The sequence below is a fragment of the Microcaecilia unicolor genome, chromosome 4 (assembly GCF_901765095.1).
Source record: "Microcaecilia unicolor chromosome 4, aMicUni1.1, whole genome shotgun sequence".
In the NCBI taxonomy this organism is placed as follows: domain Eukaryota; kingdom Metazoa; phylum Chordata; class Amphibia; order Gymnophiona; family Siphonopidae; genus Microcaecilia; species Microcaecilia unicolor.
The window spans coordinates 333,144,405-333,164,927 of record NC_044034.1 but is presented as its reverse complement, the minus strand read 5'-3'; the positions used below and the strand labels follow the sequence as shown (position 1 = coordinate 333,164,927).

At 43.2% G+C, this 20,523-nt stretch overlaps 1 protein-coding gene across 2 annotated transcripts in view; it reads right to left on the bottom strand.

The window, feature by feature from the left end:
* Positions 1-20,523, bottom strand: part of SORBS3 (sorbin and SH3 domain containing 3) — a 147,510-nt gene that overhangs the window by 10,459 nt on the left and 116,528 nt on the right. For both annotated transcript variants that reach the window (XM_030202023.1, XM_030202024.1), the window contains 3 exons: positions 11,465-11,511; positions 5,476-5,590; positions 4,114-4,239 (listed from right to left, as the gene is read on the bottom strand). In XM_030202023.1, coding sequence (XP_030057883.1) covers positions 4,114-4,239; positions 5,476-5,590; positions 11,465-11,511 — 288 coding nt within the window. The remainder of the gene's footprint in view (positions 1-4,113; positions 4,240-5,475; positions 5,591-11,464; positions 11,512-20,523) is intronic.

The window sequence follows — 20,523 nt, the reverse complement described above, 5'->3', positions numbered from 1 at the left end:
AATTTGCCGATGACACAGAGTTATTCAAAGTTGCCAAATCACAGGAAGATTGTGAAAAACTACAAGAGGACCTTACGAGACTGGGAGACTGGGCGTCTAAATGGCAGATGACGTTTAATGTGAACAAGTGCAAAGTGATGCATGTGGGAAAGAGGAACCCAAACTATAACTATAATGCAAGGTTCAGCGCTGGGAGTCACGGACCAAGAAAGGGATCTAGGTGTCATCATTGATGATACATTGAAAACTTCTGCTCAATGTGCTGCTGTAGCTAGGAAAGCAAATAGAATGTTGGGTATCATTAGGAAAGGGATTGAAAAAAAAAAAAAGGATATTATTCTGCCATTGTATCGCTCCATGGTGCGACTGCACCTCGAGTATTGTGTTCAATTCTGGTTGCCACACCTCAAAAAAGACGTGGAGGGGCATAATCGAATGCGAACGCCCATCTCCATGGGCGTCTGTGTCTGAGAACGGGTACGTGAAGGGGCGGGACAGACCGTATTTTCAAAAAAAATGGGCGCCCATCTTTTTTTCGATAATACGATTTGTACCGGGCAAATGCATCGGATTTGTGCGGATTTGAGCTGGGCGTAATCGTTTTTCATCGATAATGGAAACCGAAGGCACCCAGCTCAAAAACGAACAAATCCGAAGCATTTGATCGTGGGAGGGGCCAGGATTCATAGTGCACTGGTCCCCCTCACATGCCAGGACACCAACTGGGCACCCTAGGGGGCACTTGTAACAATAAAAAAAAAAAGTAAAATACCTTCCTTTGGGTGCTGAGCCCCTCAAATCCCCCCCAAAACCCACTGCCCACAACTCTACACCATTACCATAGCCCTTATGGCTGAAGGGGGGCACCAACAGGTACAGTGGGTTTTGGGGGCGGTTTGGAGGGCTTCCATTTACCAGCACAAGTGTAATAGGTGGGGGGGGGGGGGGGGGATGGGCCTGGGTCCACATGGGTGAAGTCCACTGTACCCACTAACAACTGCTCCAGGGACCTGCATACTGCTGTGATGGAGCTGGGTATGGCATTTGAGGGTGGCATACAGGCTGGGAAAAAAGTTGTTAAAGTTGTTTTTTTTTTAGTGGGAGGGGGTTAGTGACCACTGGGGGAGTCAGGGGTGGTGATCCCCGATTCTCTCTGGTGGTCATTTGCTCTTTTAGGGCACTTTTTTGGGACTTGTTTGTGAAAAAAAAGGGCCCAAAAAAGTGACCCAAATTTGCGGTAAAAACGCCTTTCTTTTTTTGACTATCGGCCGAGGGCACCCATCTCTCCTCGGCCGATAAACATGCCCCAGTCCTGCCTTCATCACGCCTCCGACACGCCCCCATCAACTTTGTTCGTTCCTGCGACGGAGTGCAGTTGAAGACGCCCAAAATCGGCTTTCGATTATACCGATTTGGGCGCCTTTGCGAGATGGGCGCCTATCTCCCGATTTGGGTTGAAATCTGGGCGCCCATCACTTTCGAAAATAAGGCTGATAGTGGAATTGGAAAAGGTACAGAGAAGGGCGACAAAGATGATACAGGGGATGGGACGGCTTCCCTAAGAGGAAAGGCTGAAGAAGCTGGGGTTCTTCAGCTTGGAGAAAAGGCGGCTGAGGGGAGATATGATAGAGGTCTATAAGATAATGAGTGGAATGGAACGGGTCGATGTGGAGCATCTGTTTACGCTTTCAAAAAATACTAGGACAAGGGGGCATGCGATGAAGCTGCAGTGTGGTAAATTTAAAACAAATTGGAGGAAACTTTTCTTCACTCAACGTGTAGTTAAACTCTGGAATTCGCTACCGGAAAGAGTGGTTAAGGCGGTTAACTTAGCGGACTTCAAAAAAAGGTTGGACGGCTTCTTGGAGGAAAAGGCCATAGAATGTTATTGAATGGATGAGGGAATAATACAGTATTTCTAGGATGGGCGGGACAAATTGCTTGTTCTTTTGGCCGCTGTCGGTGACAGGGTGCTGGGCTCAATGGACCTTTGGTCTGTCCCAGCATGGCGATGCTTATGTACCTGCCTGGCAGGACTCCAACAATTAGATCCATTTCTTATTGCTCACGCCAAAAAATAAAGAGGTGGCTTTGCGTAGATAATAAAGGTTTATGGACTTTCTTCCAGGAACTTGTATAAACCCTTTTACCCCAGATATGCAAACTGCCTTGCTCACACTTTCTGGCAACAAATTACTCAGCACTGAGTTAAAAAAAAAAAAGAAAAAAAAAGATTTTTATTTTTAAATGTTCTAGTTGCAAGGAGTAAGCCAAGTTTCAAATTCCACTCACACTCTTTCAGGCTTATTTTCACAAGAGAAGGGCGCCCATCTTTCGACACACATCGGAAGATGGGCGTCCTTCTCACAGGGTCACCCAAATCGGCATAATCGAAAGCCGATTTTGGGCATCCTCAACTGCTTTCCGTCGCGGGGACAACCAAAGTTCCCGGGGGCGTGTCAGAAGCATAGCGAAGGTGGGACTGGGATGTGCTTAACACATGGGCGTCCTCGGCCGATAATGGAAAAAAGAAGGGCATCCCTGACGAACACTTGGGCGACTTTACTTGGTCCTTTTTTTTTTTTATGACCAAGCCACAAAAATGTGCCCTAAATGACCAGATGACCACTGGAGGGAATCAGGGATGACCTCCCCTTACTCCCCCAGTGGTCACTAACCCCCTCCCACCCTGAAAAAAAAATTTAAATATTTTTTCCAGCCAGGGGAAGCAAAGGGGGAGGAACTAGAGGAAAAGGGGCCGATGGAGATTGCTGCTCTGACTAAACTGGAAGGAAAGGAGGTGGAACAGAAGGCTGCTCGGGAGGAGAGCCTGGTAGAAGAAGGGAAAAGGTGGCTATCCCATGAGGGGAACTGAGAGAACAGGTTTACCACAGAAGGGTCATGCAGGTGGTGGTCAGGGTATAATGCTGTCCTGGTTGGGGAGGGACCCTTGCCACTCTCCCTAGGTTGATTTCTTTTGAAAGGGAGAGAAGAGGAGTGGTGGTTTTGGGCATAACTGCTATACATGAACTACTGGGAGTTTGAACCCTTTCTGAACTGCTGTGTTTGGGGAATTGTTTTGCATAACTGCTTACATAAACTGCTGGGGAGCTTGAACCTTTTTTGATCTACTGTGTTTGGAGAATTACTTTGCATAACTGCTATACATGAACTGCTGGGAGTTTGAACCCTTTCTGAACTGGTGTTTGGGGAATTGTTTTGCCTAACTGCTGACATGAACTGCTGGGGAGGGTTTGAACCTTTTCTGGAGCTACCGTGTTTGAAGAATTACTTTGCATACCTGCTATACATAAACTGCTGTGAGTCTGAGCCCTTTTTGAGCTACCTTGTTTGAAGAATTGCTTTGCATAACTGCTTTATATGAACTGCTGAGATTTTGGAACCTTTCGGGGTTTTTGTTTTGTTTTGAATACAATGCTGTTGAACTGCTATGCTTCTTGAGAAATGCTGTGGTGGGAACTACCTTTGGAGGAGCAGTTGACACAAAGGACCAAGGGACTCAAGAGTCTCCCGGTGCAGGAGACTTTTCCAAGAGTATCCCGGTGGTGGAGACCTTACAATATAAGAAGGCACACTGATTGACCTCCCCTAGTCTCTGCACTGTGTTGTAAGAGGCACTGCCAACCTCAAACTCCATCCATGAGAATGGTGGAGTGCAGGTTACAGAGTAGGACACTGTAGGAGGGCTAGCTATGGCAGTGGGGGCAAGCTAAGGGCATGGATGAGGAGGATTAAGGGAACTGCAGAAAATGGTGGAATTGAGCTGGATGTAGGGAAACTGGAAAGAATGGTGAAGGAGTGCTAGTTGAAAGAAGAACCTATAGGGAATAGTGGAGGAGAGCTGACTGTGACAAAATTTAGAGCGTCTTCCCTAGTACTCTCTTTTCAGATGGATATGTGAAAGATGGAGGCAGGACCTAAAAGTGAGCAATTGTGTTAAATGGAATGATATTGTGTGTCATTCAACAGGAACTGATGAGTTCTGCACCCTTTAATAAGCAGAGTTGGGTCACACCAAAGCAGAGCCTTAAACTCATCTATAGCATCAAGTCTGGACAATTCTTATTTTGATTCTCCATCGGGTATCGTTACCTTTCGGAAGGATAACTCCACAGCCAAGTCTCCCTTGAAGTTGAACAATGCCAGCGCTTCTCCATACTCCAGTACCTGGACAGAGGGGGGTTTAATTGGCTTGGGGATTTCAGTAGGAGGGAGAATCTGTTTCAACAGAAATAGAAAAAAGTGTTAACATCATGAAGAGTTTATTCCCTGGATCAGGCATCACTATCTGTACCCATGGAATAGAAAGTCAATGTGCCTCACTTTCTGACATGATGACAGATTCGAGGCTCAGAAGGGAACAAAGGGAAACACTTTGGGGACCTCAGAAGTAAAGTCAGTGTCCGCTGACAGAAGAAATCACTTTCTCCTTTAGAGGCAATGCTAAGACTGAAATATCTGTCTAGCAGCTGAACATCCGTCTATCTGTCCATCCAATTTGATAAACCAAACCAAGAGGTGTAAGCAACTTACACAACATGTCCAGGAACCAAAAGAAAGAGCAAGATGTACCAGTTTGACTTTAAAACCTTTACCGAGTAGACAAAAAGTCTGACGTTGACACATTTCAACCTTAGGCTACTTCAGGGGGAAAAGATTTGCTAAACAGAAATAAAAATAAATGAAAAAATAATATACTAAGAAAAATTAAGGAAACATTAATACAATCTACCATGGCATTAAAGTCCACAAAATATGTAAGGGACAAGGCTCAGATCCAAGAATATGGCACTAATACTACACAATTTTCACTTTTTATTTTTATCACTGGGGGCTTACTCAGCAGTAATCGTGCAGTGCCATGTGCTGTCTGGTTACCGCCAGGAGCCCTTACCGTCTCCTAAATAGGAGGCAGTAATGGCTCCCCCAGGAAATGGTCGTGCCAATGCCACCGCAGGGCACCTTTTACCGCAGCTTGGTAAAAGGGCCCCTTAGAAAGCCACTCAAAAATGTATTAAGTTAGTTCCATAAATAAAGATATCATATTCTTTTGTTTTGTTTTATTTCTAGTTATTGTTTTGATAGTTTCATGGCTACCAATTTTATTTTTTAATAACCTGGCATAAATAGAAGTGCTTGCTAGAAAGGTCTCGGCATCCAGGAGGTAGTATAAGGTAACGGGAGACTTGCTGAACACTGTGGGCCATCTAGGTGAAGGCACATATGTACCAGGCAAGTACATTTCAATGGAATTGTAGTCTCTATAAGCAAATGTATAACTCTTTGGCCAGGCCCAGACTAGCCAAATTATCAGTCAACTACAGCCCTAGACATACACAGGTTAAACAACAAAGAGAAAAGGTGAATAGATGTCAGGGCATGTCTACCCCTCTAGATTCAATCAAAGAGCCCAAGTGTGTTCACTGGTAGGCCGCAGGGATGTGAGCCTCCTACCTCCACATAATTAATTGGAAAGATGCCCACTCTCCCATGATGCTCTCCTTCAAACCAGTTTCGGTCCACTTGTTTATGGATGTAGACAATATCTCCTTTCTGTAAGGTCAGCTCTCTAAAGTGTATAAGGGAAGATCAACAGGAGGGTCATGGAAATTGAAAGCAGACAAAAAAGGACCCTAGACAAATGCAAGTTCTTCAAGCTTTCACCTGTTTACTACAACATTCATGACTTCTGGAAAAGGCAGGATAAGACTGAAATTTCTCAACAAGTTAGAGACATTTATATTCATGGTACACCTCAAGTAATATTGCTGATTCTTCCCTCAGTATGGTAAGCCGATAAAGATCCACACCTCTAACCTCTTAGCATAATGACGTTGCTACCAGTATAAAATCTATGTATGAGTACTATTGATGTGCTCGTGAACAGAAGGTGTACTCTGGATTTGCGCATATAATTTAATTAGTCAACAAGCCAATCAGCATCAATAATTGATAATTAAGCAATTATTGACACTAATTGGCATTAATTTGAATGTAAGCACATAACTGTCTAAGTGTATTCTATAATATGATGACTGTAAATTCTATGTCACATAGTTGAAAACGGGGGTTGGGGTATGGCCATGGGCATGAAACGGGCAGGTCATGGGCATTTCTAAAATCTACGCATGTTGTTATAGAACATACCCGGTCCACGCCTAATTTAGGCATCGGCATTTACACCAAGTTTTACTTGGCGTAACTGCCCACAACTATATTTAGTCATGCGGATGGGAACTCAGTGTATTCTATAAACCGCACAGAAATTTAGCTTAAAGTACACCTAAGTTTAGGTGTACTTTATTGAATATGCTTAGGCAAATCTTTTGTCGGTGTCAATTTTTTAGGCGCAATATATGGAATCTAGTCCTAACCGTTTCTAAAACTCTCCAAGATACTTGAGCGCGCAGTCCACAGCCGCTGCCTTGATTTTCTCTCCTCTCATGCCATCCTCGATCCGCTTCAATCCGGTTTTTGCCCTCTTCACTCGACAGAAACAGCACTCTCTAAAGTCTGTAATGACCTGTTCCTTGCCAAATCCAGAGGCCACTACTCCATCCTCATCCTCCTCGATCTATCCGCCGCTTTTGACACTGTCAATCATGACTTACTTCTTGCCACACTGTCCTCATTTGGGTTCCAGGGCTCTGTCCTCTCCTGGTTCTCCTCCTATCTCTCCCACCGCACCTTCAAAGTTCACTCTCATGGATCTTCCTCCACCCCCATCCCCTTATCTGTTGGTGTTCCCCAGGGATCTGTCCTTGGACCCCTTCTCTTCTCAATCTACACCTCTTCCCTGGGCTCCCTGATCTCATCTCATGGTTTCCAGTATCATCTCTATGCTGATGACACCCAACTGTATCTCTCCACACCAGACATCACCGCGGAGACCCAGGCAAAGGTATCGGCCTGCTTATCTGACATTGCTGCCTGGATGTCCAACCGCCACCTGAAACTGAACATGTCCAAGACCGAGCTTATCGTCTTTCCACCAAAACCCACTTCTCCTCTTCCTCCACTTTCTATCTCAGTTGATAACACCCTCATCCTCCCCGTCTCATCTGCCCGCAACCTCGGAGTCATCTTTGACTTCTCTCTCTCCTTCTCTGCGCATATCCAACAGATAGCCAAGACCTGTCGCTTCTTCCTCTTTAACATCAGCAAAATTCGCCCTTTCCTCTCTGAACACACCACCCGAACTCTCGTCCACGCTCTCATTACCTGTCGCCTGGACCACTGCAACTTACTCCTCACCGGCCTCCCACTTAGCCATCTATCCCCCCTAATAGTATTATGTTCTGAACAGATTGAACTCTGCTGCACGTCTCATATTCCGCCAGAACCGATATACTCATATCACCCCTCTCCTCAAGTCACTTCACTGGCTTCCGATCAGATACCACATTCAATTCAAGCATCTCCTTCTTACCTACAAATGCACTCAGTCTGCTGCCCCTCACTATCTTTCTACCCTCATCTCCCCTTACGTTCCCGCCCGTAACCTCCGTTCACAGGATAAATCCCTCCTCTCAGTACCCTTCTCCACCACCGCCAACTCCAGGCTCCGCTCATTCTGCCTCGCCTCACCCTATACTTGGAACAACCTTCCTGAGCTCTTACGCCAAGCCCCCTCCCTGCCCGTCTTCAAGTCTTTGCTTAAAGCCCACCTCTTCAATGCTGCGTTCGGCACCTAACCCTTACCGTTCAGTGAATCCAGACTGCCCCAATTTGACTGCCCCTATTGGACCGACCGTTCACTCGTCTATTAGATTGTAAGCTCTTTGAGCAGGGACTGTCTCTCTTTGTTAAATTGTATAGCGCTGCGTAACCCTAGTAGTGCTCTAGAAATGTTAAGTAGTAGTAGTAGTAGTAGTTATTTATTTCTCTGCTTTCTTAAGTTGAATCCCTCACTACCCACATTACCTTGCTTTAGGTTAAGGGTCAGATTATAATCCCCTCCCACTATTACACTCTTTTTCCCTTCCCCTAACGTCATAAAATTCTTCTTTTTCCAAATTAGGTGCATGTACTTTCACCTGTGTAAATTTTACCCCATCCACCTTATCCCCCAGGATAATGTAGCGCCCCCCCCCCCCCGTACACCCTTTACTTCCCCTGTGAAGTCCACCTTCCTTTTGCCACTAATTAAAATACTGACGCTTCCTTTTCTGTGTGTTTGTCTATTTGTTGCCAGATATCTATGTTGTAAGTAACAGATGTTCATCCCTTATTTTTAAATATGTCTCTTGCAGAAATAGAGTATCTACCTCCAGTCTTTTGGCCTCCTTAAAGACCTGAAGTTCAGACCATTCACATTCCAGGAGAACAGCCTGTTGTCCTCATTCCCCAAAATCTCCCTGCCTCCCCACCCCAAATATTAATTGACCTCACCTTTCTTCCCCTTCCTCCTCCATCCCTCCCTCCCCCCATAGCATCATCTCTGATTCTCTCCTCAATAATAATCCCATCTTCCAACGCACCCCCTCCGACCACCCTGCCCATCCCGATAATAAAAACATTCCCATCTTCATCTTGCCTCCCCTCCACCAATGTTAAACTCACCTCCCTCCACTCCCATACATCCACATCATTCCTCATCCGCACATTAACTCCTAGCAAGAACCCCCTACATTTAAGTGTACATCCTTCCCTTTCTCAAAAAAGTTCCTTTTTATCTGCTTCTTCTCTTCAGCATGCTCTTTACCTGTTTGCACTTCCATCAACGCCTTGGCTTTGTGACCCTCGGCTACTTTCCTGGCCCCCTCTTGGGTCATTGTTTCTCTTCTTCAGCCATTTTCACCCCTCCTTCATGCAATACTGCACAGGCTTCCTCTGACATTTTCACTTGGTGATTCCATTTACCATGAAAGTCAGTCCAAATGGAAACAATAATAGTTATTGAATATTTTCCTGTTGTAGCTTTGCTGTAATGTCCTGGGGGGGGGGGGGGGGGGGTCTCTTCTCATCCTCACTGGTAACAAGTCAGGAAAATAGCAGTGCTTTTGTCCTCTCAGTCAAGAGTTTCAGAGCACACATTTTTCCTGATGTTCTTTAAGTCATGAATACAGAAAACACTGTCCCTTGGCACATTCATCACAGTCTTCCCAGAGCTCTGTGGACCTTGTCTATTTTCAAGTCCACACCAACGTTGGACTTCTCATCTGCTGCCAGGACCTGGTAGCAAACCTTTAGCCTTGCACTCATTGTAGGCTTCAGTTTCTGGCAATTCCCGAATGCGCAAATGATTGTGGATCAAGTGATTTTCCATATCCTCAAGCTTTTCAACCACTTGGCTTCGGTCAACTCTTTGATAGGGCTGCTCACTGATGCTACTGCCTCCTCCTGCTCACCGCATTTACCTTCCACCTCCTCCACATGCCTTCCAAGAACCGCAGCATCTGCCTTAATTTGGCTTCGGTCAACTCTTTGATAGGGCTGCTCACTGATGCTACTGCCTCCTCCTGCTCACCGCATTTACCTTCCACCTCCTCCACATGCCTTCCAAGAACCGCAGCATCTGCCTTAATTTCCCCCATCATCATTATCTCTATTAGATCTGCTTTCACTAGTGCAGAATCCTGCTTCACACTATCCATGGAAATCCTCTCTTGGAGGCAGCAGATCTCACTTATTGCTTGTCTCCCTTTCTGTCCCACAAAGCACAGCTGAATTCCCTCCTGCACCTCTGCTTGCTGCCATCTTTGACCTCTCCTGGCCTTCCTCTCTTTTTGTTTGATAATAAGCATATTTGTTTAAATGAACGGTTTTCTACACTTCGAACACTTGGTCAGAGAGCCATTACCATGACTACTAGAGATATGTCTCTTGGATTATATAGATGATTTAGAGTTGGGTGAATTTTTGGTTTTGCAAAACATGTCTTATTGCAAAAAACTGTATTATGATTCAGAGGAATATATCCAGACCCACCAGTAGTTATAATGTGGAGATACCAGATGCATGAACTATTGCTGGACAGAAGGCGGTGCGGAGGAGTGGCCTAGTGGTTAGGGTGGTGAACTTTGGTCCTGAGGAACTGAGTTCGATTCCCGGCACAGGCAGCTCCTTGTGACTCTGGGCAAGTCACTTAACCCTCCATTGCCCGCCGCATTGAGCCTGCCATGAGTGGGAAAGCGCAGGGTACAAATGTAACAAAAAAAAAATTTGCTGAAGATCCGGGCCCCTTCTTAAGGTCTCTCACAAGTTCTGCTGAGGTGCATGGATTGTAATGGCCATTCCGTGTTGTGATATGTTTTATTTTGTAACCATTTGGCTGTGTTTGGTATTTAATAAGGATGTGTATACCATCTTTCCACCTTATAGACATGCTATGTTTCTCCTATACTTTTTCTCTGTACTTGTTTAGGGGAAAAGGTTCTAAATTAAATTATAGGGGCCATGGGTCTGAGCTCTTCTTTTACCCTTCTGCCTCATAGGGTCATGTCATTTCCTCCCTGGAGTTTTCAAACACCTCCCAAATTCCCCATATTATTGGATTTCCAATGCTGTCCAGTTCCCCAAACTAGAACTGACTTTGAATGCTGCTCACCACCCGTAATGTCACTGACTTCTACAGCTGCCCACCCCTTCATAATAATAGCAATCTGGGCCAGCTCAAAGGATAGTGACAACCTGAACCAGTTTGCAATGGCAGCCACCCTCCCCACCCAGGGGTTTAGCATCCTCCCCCTTCCCCAATCCAATCTCTCTTTCCCCTTCCTCTGTCCCTTTCCCCATAGGTCCAGCACTGCTCCTGACCCTCACCTCGCTCACTCCTTCAGCCAGCCCCTGGGTCTTCCCTCTACTGCATCCTGCCCACAGGAAATTGCATCAGTGGAGGCAAGAAGTGGCAGAGGGAAGACCCAGGGGCTGATTGCAGGCAGCCTGTCATGCTGCTGCTGCTGGCAACCGATGTAAACTTAACAGGACGGTGGGGGAGTGAGAGAAGTGAGGGAGCAGTGCCAGACCTGTGAGGAGGGGCAGGAGATAAGGGGAGAGACCGGACCAAGGAGGGGAAGGCTCAACCTATAGACCAGATGAGGTCAGAGGCTGGGTATTTTGGCGCCCTTAATTATTGGCACCCCAAGCCAGAGCCTCACCTGGTCCAATGGTTAAGTCGGCCTTGGAAGCAATGACTTCCAACGTCCTTCATGTTTCTTTTTAATACTGATTTCCAATGTCCCTCACCTCCCCACTATCCTGGCTCAGACGTCTAAGGCTCTAAATACTCCACCTACCCCCACCCCACGCACTGGTGATCTTCTCGTACAACATGTGATATGTTCCAATGCCCATTTGATCACATTGCAGTATTCATGACATCCTGTTCCTTTACCTTGTGCATCACTGTCACATTTTTCTCACCACTGTAATCAACCATAGGGAGTAAAGCTCTGCAGATCAGAAGAGAAAGGGGGGTGGGGAAAAGCAGTAGTATACTCACTTCACAGATTCTGCCTGGAAATCAAACTTAACACGGGCTGCTTTCATCTGGAAAAAAAAAAGATACAAAAAGGAAAATAATTCATACAACCCGTCCCACTGCTGACTTCTTGACAACTTATTCTGCAGCTTACCCCTCCACCCAGATCTAGGGATTGTCTTGGAACGTATTCGGAGGCTTTCCTTCTTCCCCTAAATGCAGTGGTCACTCTAACACTCATTATTGATGATCGTACTAATCATTCATGATAAAGGAATAACTTTCCTTCTGTAATTTTACCTTGTAATATTTTTTTTGTTTTTATTTCATATTTCTTGTATATTTTATTCTGTTACATATGACCTATCCAGTATACCCGTCCATGCCATCTACTCTCCCTATCACTTCTTTAGAGATCCTATGTACTTTTCTCAAGCTCTCTTGGATTCAGGTACTATTTTCATCTCCACCTGTTCCACCGGGAGGCTGTTCCACAAATTCACCACCCTTTCCATGAAGAAGTATTTCAGGTTACTTCAGAATCTATCCCTTTTCCCCTTCATCCTATGCTCCCTTGTTCCAGAGCTAAGAGACTCACCTCCTGTGCATTTATGCCATGTAGGTATTTAAATGTCTTTATCAAATTCTTTCCCACCTTTTTTCCAAGGAATAAATATTGAGAATTTTAAGTCTGTCCCCATAAGCTTTATGACGAAAACCACTGACCATTTTAGTAGCTGCCCTCTGGACCAACTCCATCCTGCTTATATCTTTTTGAAAGCGTGGTCTCCAGAATTGTACACAATATTCTAAATGAGGTCTCACCAGAGTCATATACAGGGGAATCATCACCTTCTTTTTCCTACTGGCTGTTCCTCTCCCTATGCACCCAAGCATCTTTCTAACTTTTGCCATTGCCTTTTCTACCTGTTTGGCCACCTTAAGATCATCCAAGTCCTGCTCCTCTTTCGTGCACAAAAGTTCTTCGCCCCTAAACTGTACCATCTCCTTGGGTTTTTGCAGCTCAAATGCATGACCCTGCATTTTTAAGCATTAAATCTTAGCTGCCAAATTCCAGACCATTCTTCTAGCTTTGCTAAGTCCTTCCTCATGTTATCCACACCATCAGCGGTGTCTACCCTATTGCAGATTTTGGTATCATCCACAAAGAGGCAAACCGTACCAGACAGCCCCTCAGCAATATCACTTACAAAAACATTAAAAAGAACTGGCCCAAGAACCGAATCTTGCAGTACACCACTGGTAATATCTTTTTCCTCAGAATGAACTCTATTTACCACTACTCTCTGTCGCCATGTATTCAACCAGCTCCCAAACCAGTTGGTCACTTTAGGATCCATACTGAGGGCACTCAGTTTATTAGTCTTCTATGCGGAACTGTATCAAAGGCTTTGCTAAAATCCAAATACACCATATCTAGCGCTATCCCTCAAACCAACTCTCTGGTCACCTGGTCAAAGAAATTAATCGGATTTGTCAAAGTCCTGCTTCTAGTGAAACCATGTTGCCTCAGGTCCTGTAATCTATCGGATTTCAAAAAGTTTACTATTCTCTGTTTTAAAGCATTTCTATTAATTTACTTACCGCAGAAGTCAGACTTACCGGCCTGAAGTTCCCAACCTCTTCCTTATTACTGCTTTTGTGGAAAGGGACCACATCTGCTCTCCTCCAGTCCTCTGGGACCACTTTCAACTCTGGAGAAGAACTGAAAAGGTCAGCCAACGGAGCTGCTAGAACTTCTCTAAGTTCCTTCAGTACTCTCAGATGTATGCTATCCTACCCCATCACTTTGTCTACTTTTAATTTAGCCAGCTCCTCAAACACAGCCCTCTGGAAATCGTTCAGGGACTACCACCCCGTTCATTCCTATTTGTGTTTATCTTTTGTGGTCCTGCTTCTGGCCTTTCAGCTGTGAACACAGAATAAAAATATTTGTTTTAGCAATTCTGCCTTATCTTTATCAGCTTCTACATATTCTTCCCTTTCACCTTTGAGTCTCAAAATGCCACTTTTGAACTTCCCCCTATCATTAACATATCTAAAAAATGCTTTGTCACCTTTGAGCCTCAAAATGCCACTTTTGCACTTCCTTCTATCACTAACACATATAAAAAATGTCTTGCCTGCCCCATTTTACCATATTGATTATTTTTTTTTCTTCCATTTGCATCTTTACTTTCCTGACTACTCTACCAGCTTCTCTTAGCTTTTTCAGATATTGTTGCCTGTCTTCCTCTTTCTGCGATCTCTTGTAGTTTATAAAGGCTAACTTCTTTATTTATTTAGGTATTTTATTTTATTTTTAATTATTAGGAAATCTTGATATTCCACCTTAAACTAGCAGCTATTACATTTGAAAACCAAAGCAGCCTCATTTTCCTCTTCCTTTTATTTACTTTCCTTATAAAAAGGTTTGTTACCCTTATAATAGCTCCTTTCAGTTTTTCCCACTGCTTTCCAACTTCTTCCAGATGTTCCCATCCAGACAACAATTCCTTGAGGTAATCCACCATCTGAACAAAGTTAGTTTATCTGAATTCTACAACCTTCACTTTTGAATGAACCCTTTCCACACCTGTCTTAATATTAAACCACATCACCTGGTGATCACTGGATGCCAGATAATCACGTACTATAATATCAAAAACACTCTCCCAATGAGAGGAGAGGACCTACCCGGACCTGGGGCCGAGGAGAGTGCTGTCATCTTTCCCATGGTCGTACAGTGGTGACAGTGTCTGACATCATCTAAAGACACCCCTCTCTACTTCTAGCTACAAAAGGGTGCTGCCTTTGTGGTGCATGGCCGCAGGTGCGTGGCTGAAGGGGTGTGCCCAAAGGGACACACTTTGCTCCTTGGGAGCCCCTTGGAGCTTCCAAGGAGCCGGAGAGAATGTAATGCAATGGAGAGGACTGATTGAACTAATGAGAGTGGTGAATGTTTTCCTTTCCTTAAAATGACAAAGAGACGGACAAGGAAGAGGTAGTAAATACGTCCACTCCTAAAGTGGCTGGACCGATGGATAGGCATCCGATGGTGTCTACTAAGGTTAGAGAAGGTGTTACATCCCTTTCCTCTGAGGCGCATTTTTGAGCCCTGTTGCCAGAACTCTGTCAGCTCAGCCTGGTACACTAATGCAATCTGTCTCCTTACAAGGTGCGCCTCAGAAGCATGGTGATACCCTTCAGGGACAAATAAACTTTATGCATGCAATATGACCAAAGCTGTATTGGCTCAGCTGTCAACCCAAGCTGCAACTGGAAAGAGAGCACTCCAATCAGCTCATTTTAGACACAACTGAGACTGAGGTGGAATTGACTACATTGGAGCCCAGAGGGAGTGGAGCAGCTTCTTTGGCTCCCCCCCCACCCCCCCCCTTGAGTGCAATATTCAGCCTCAGTAAACCAAATGAGGAACTGAGTCATGAAAATGCTGAGCAGAGAACCACTCAATTCCCTCAAGAAGCCAGGACAGTGCTGGACCCCAGGTGAGTGCCTATATTTTGGGTTTGGACATAGCAAAGTCCCCTCCCAACTCTCTGCCCCCATGCCCTAAGGAAAAGGCAATTAGACATGATACTGAGCAGAGGGAGTTGAACCCACTGGCCAAGTGCAATAAAAGTCACTCTACCTATAAGCACAGTGTTTTTTTAGATATATGCTAAAGATGATAAGCCCTGATCTGTTTTATATATTACTACATGCAACCACAGTGGAAAACAAAATTCTGGGGGATATGATTAAAATAGGAAAAGATTGCAGACACCAAGATAACAACTCAAATGCACCAACCCAAAGCTAGATTTACAGATACAGTAAACCTATAGTAATCTCCGAACTGTATTGGGGTGAGTACACTTGTAATGTAAGACTGCTTAAATAATCATAAACTTAGCATATACAGGTACTACCTCAACTCGTGAGAGTACATCACCATGGCAAATTTCAGACTACATCACCACAGCAGAAACATCAAGAGACACCACTCCTGAGGTGTCTCACCCCAGGCATCGATGGTAACATTCCCTGCCCTTCTTTATGCAACACTGAGATCAACTGAGAACTTAGATGTAAAAATCAAAAATTGATAATCACCAGTCGTAGTGAGCCTCAAACCAATACAACTGAAATGGGGAGAATATCCTGTTTTGGAAGACTCAATCTTAGTACTAATCTTATCCCTAGTTATATGCTCTGCAGGACTTAAGTACAACGAGGGCTTTCAAATACTAATCCTGTCCAATTCAAATCACCACATAAAAGACCACTCATACAAAAAAAGGAGGTGCGTTAACCATGCGAGACTGCAACCCTCCGAGGTCGAAAGGAATAAGACGCCCCGGAAAAGGGAAAAATAGTGGGCACATGATAGGCAAACACCACTGATCCCAATCAAATGTGTAAGACACTCTGAGGAAAGTTATCTACCCATGCCAGTAGGATATGTGAATGTCAGATCTGTACTAAATAAGTTAGATATTTTAAGAGACTGGATAGAGGAAAAATCACTAGGGATGGTCTTCCTAACAGAAACTTGGCTACGATCTAAAGATGACCCAGCCATAAATGACTTATGTCCTTCAGGAAACAAAAACACACATATGGCAAGGGGTAAAATTAAAGATGGCAGGATAGCAATTTTGTATAGTTCCTTCCTCAACATTGAAATTATATCCAAACTAAACACTCGTAATTTAGAAATATTTGCATGTAAAATCCAGGACACTACAAGACCAACTATGTTGCATTCTATTCTATCGTCCCCCTGGCAAACAGAAGCGCAGCTAGACTTCACGGACCTTACCTCAAATATGTGCGTCACCTACCCTAATGTTATACTACTAAGGAACACGAATCTACACCTAGAAAACCTAGACAAAGTAAACAGAAAATCCTACAATGAGTTTCTACAACAATGGAAATTTCAACACCATTTCACCCTAATCACACATATAAAAGGTCACACTTTAGACACAATAGCTTACAAACTACAAGAAAACAAAATATTCAGGTTTGAGGAAATCAACTGGGAAGTCGTCCCATGGTCAGATCACTACAGGCTAACCTTGACCCTTAGATGGCAGGAGAATAAGACCAAAGTTAAGGAACCAAACTGAACGTACCGAACATGGGTAAGGTAAATGGGGACGAATATTGACAAAACCTATACAAAAATCATTGGTTAATTTTTATCTCGGAATGGGACCAAAGAAGCCCTTTTAAGAACAAAAAAGAAAACAAGGCAGAAGTCAGTCCCATGATTTGATAATACACTAGGAGAAATGAAAAGAACATGCAGAAAACAAAAATAAATCACAAGACAATAAACAAACTTGGAAAAGGGCAGTGAAAGACTATAAGATCAAATTGATTCTATTGCATTATTCTATAGCAGGCAAATTGGAGAAAACTACAAAACACTAAAAGCTACATGGTGTGATCAACAGCAGGTTAGACACCTCCTCCTTGAGCAACAAAAACCCACCATCAGCAGAAAATCTAGCCAAATATTTTGAGAACAAAATAGTAGACCTGAGGAAAGGTCTCATAGACAGTGGAATAGGCACTGACAACTTCAAAGAGAAAATCAACAACCAGTGAGTGGAAATAGCTGCCGACAGACTTTGGATATTTGAAAAACCCGACAATATACTTGTCCATCACATGTTGCTAAAATTTGCTTCAGCCCACTGCATGATGGGCATATCCTCAAACTATGCTGTAAAAGAAGTCTCCCCTCCTTTGTAAGACACCTCACACTTTTCACACAATTCATGCTAGGAGAGGGACACTACTCTAAAGACAAAGGCAACATAATGTTGACACCCATCCCAAAAAAACACAAAGATCAGCAAGACAGATGTCAAAAGCTACAGACCAGTAGCCTCTATACCCTTCATAGCCAAAACCATAGAAGGAATAATTGCAAAACAGCTAATAGAATACTTGAACAAGTTCTCTCTACTCCATAAATCGCAGTCCGGATTCAGACCCCACTATAGCACAGAAACAGTCCTAACAACATTGATAGCAAACTTTAGATAGGAACTCGGCACAGGTAAGAAAATATTACTGCTTCAATTCGACATGTCTTCAGCTTTCGACATGATACATCATCATATCCTATTAAGTCTGCTAGATACGATCGGAATTGGAGGAGCACTATTCAACTGGTTTGAAGGATTTCTGACATCAAGAACTTGCCAAGTTAAGATGGGAAATACCAAAACATCTACCTGGCAACCAATCTGCGGTGGTGATCCATCTTGCCATTACTATTCAATATAATAAAATGATACCATTAGCAAAAACACTAGAAAAATTGGATTTCTGACGTTCATATATGAAGAAGGTATGTCAATTTACATTCTGTTTAGCAAAGAACTAAAAGACATTATTGATAAGGTCAAATTAGGAATCAATATCCTGGAATCATGGTCAACAGCTTTTAAACTAAAACTTAACAGAGACAAAACTCAATTTCTAATGATCACACATCCCTATTGTATGGAGACCATATCTGACATCACGATAGACGGAATCAACTACCCAATTCTAAACCAACTAAAGATTCTAGGTATCACCCTAGATCAACAACTTACTTTTGAAAATCAGGCTAACATGGTGTCATCCAGATTGCTCCAGATACTGTGGAAACTAAGAAGGATAAGGAGCTACTTTCCAAAAGAAGTGTTCAGAATGCTACAATCTATGATCCTAACCCATGCGGGTTGCAAGGAACAGATATTGAACAAACTTCAAACAGCACAAAACACAGCAGCAAGACTCATTCTAAGGAAATCACAGTTTGAAAGAGCAAGTCCAGTACTACAGACTTTACAATGGCTCCTGATATGGGCCCTCATTGCATTTAAAACATGTACCATGGTATACCAAATTATTTTTGGAACAGTGCTAGAATAAATGACAGAATTAATCAATCTCTTGCTGAAAAACACAAACCCAGCAGCGCATAACTACCTGACCCTCCATTACCCAAATTGCGACCACACCTTGAATATTGTATTCAATTCTGGTCGCTGCATCTCAAAAAAGATATAGTGGAATTAGAAAAGGTGCAGAGAAGGGCGACGAAAATGATAAAGGGGATGGGACGACTTCCCTATGAGGAAAAACTAAAGCGGCTAGGGCTCTTCAGCTTGAAGAAAAGGTGGCTGAGGGGAGATATGATAGAGGTCTATAAAATAATGAGTGGAGTTGAACAGGTAGACGTGAAGCGTCTGTTTACGCTTTCCAAAAATACTAGGACTAGGGGGCATGCGATGAAGCTACAAAGTAGTAAATTTAAAACAAATTGGAGAAAATGTTTCTTCACTCAACATGAAATTAAACTCTGGAATTCGGTACCAGAGAATGTAGTAAAAGCAGTTAGCTTAGCGGGGTTTACAAAAGTTTTGGATAGCTTCCTAAAAGAAAAGTCCATAAGCCATTATTAAGATGGACTTGGGGAAAATCCACTGCTCATTTCTAGGATAAGCAGCATAAAATGTATTGTACTGGTTTGGGATCTTGCCAGGTACTTGTAACCTGGATTGGCCACTATTGGAGACAGGATGCTGGGCTTGATGGACCTTTGGTCTGTCCCAGTATGGCAATACTTATGTACTTATGCCATAAAATATTATACAACTCTGTTTAGTCAGCTGGTTTCTCTTAACTGAGCTGGAAACTATGGAATTCCCTCCCGAAAAACTTAAGATGCATAACGCAATATTTGAACTTTAGAAAACATCTAAAAGCTTTCTTCTTTGGAAAATCCTGTCACGAGAAATTCATCACATCCTAGACATGACGTGAATCTAACCAGAACACTCTTACTAGTACAATCAATAGGATCATTACTGACCAAGTCTAAGCTATGTAAGTCACATTCATAACCCCTTTCCTAGAAATCATTTCGATCAGATGTACTACTAGACAAACTACTTTTAAAACTAGCCCTCTTTTGTACAAGCTTGTAAGTCACCAAGTTAACCATTTTGCGAACAAATGTATACCAGTGTCTCTGGTTGTTAATCAACACTGTTTAAATCCCTGGCTGGGTATCAATATCTCTGGTTGTTAATCATGTGCACTACTATGTATCAAAGTTTCTGGTTATAATCATGTAAACCACTATGTAGCATTGTTTCTGGTTGTAACCACATAAGCCACATTGAATCCAATACGTTTTGGAAAATTGTGGGGTGTAAATACTGCTATAAATAAACTAACGTAACATTTCCAACAGGATTAGCCGAAGTGACTTCTTTATCTCAATCTGAGATTACACTTAAAAGATATATGGATGGTTGTTTCACGAACTGAGTCTGTATTGGAAGCTCTGCTCTTTCACTTCTGAAGCAGTTCGTAAGTTTAAGGAATTAGATATTAAAATATCTCAGTTTTCCTCCGCTGTTCAAACTGTTGGTACTAAGATGGTTCCTTTGCAAGCGACTAGCACCTCTGCCACTAAGGACAGCCTTTATTTGCATAACAAATTAGAGGCTACGGAAAATTCCTTAAGGAGTAGGAATCTTCGATTTCTCAATTTTCCTATTACTCATTTTTTATTGGCAGAGACCTAGTTGGGAAGTATTTTAAGGATGTCCTTTGTTTGTCTAACTCTGATCAGATTGCTTTAGTCAACTGTTACTATGTTCTTAATTTAAAAAAAAAAATGGTGGAAGGAGACCAAGTGGATGAACTGTCTCGTGCAGGTCTGCCAGTAAGTGCTAATTTAACAGCATTTTTTGGAGGATTCTGCAGATAACATTCCAGTCAGATCTATTTTATTAGTCACCTTCCTTAATGAATCTGGCAAGTCAGTGGTACTGAGATCTTATTTTAAAAAGAAGTCTCACTTGTTTTGTGGGAAGATGATTCAAATCTTCCCAGATGTTTCAAGAAACACTCACAGCCGTAGAAAAACCTTTCTTACATTGAAGAATAGAGTGGTTGGCTTAGGTGCCACTTTTTTTTTTCCCTTCGATTCCCCTGTAAATGCTTACTTACATTTCAGGAGAAACAATATATTTTCTTCGATGCGTTACAGTTAG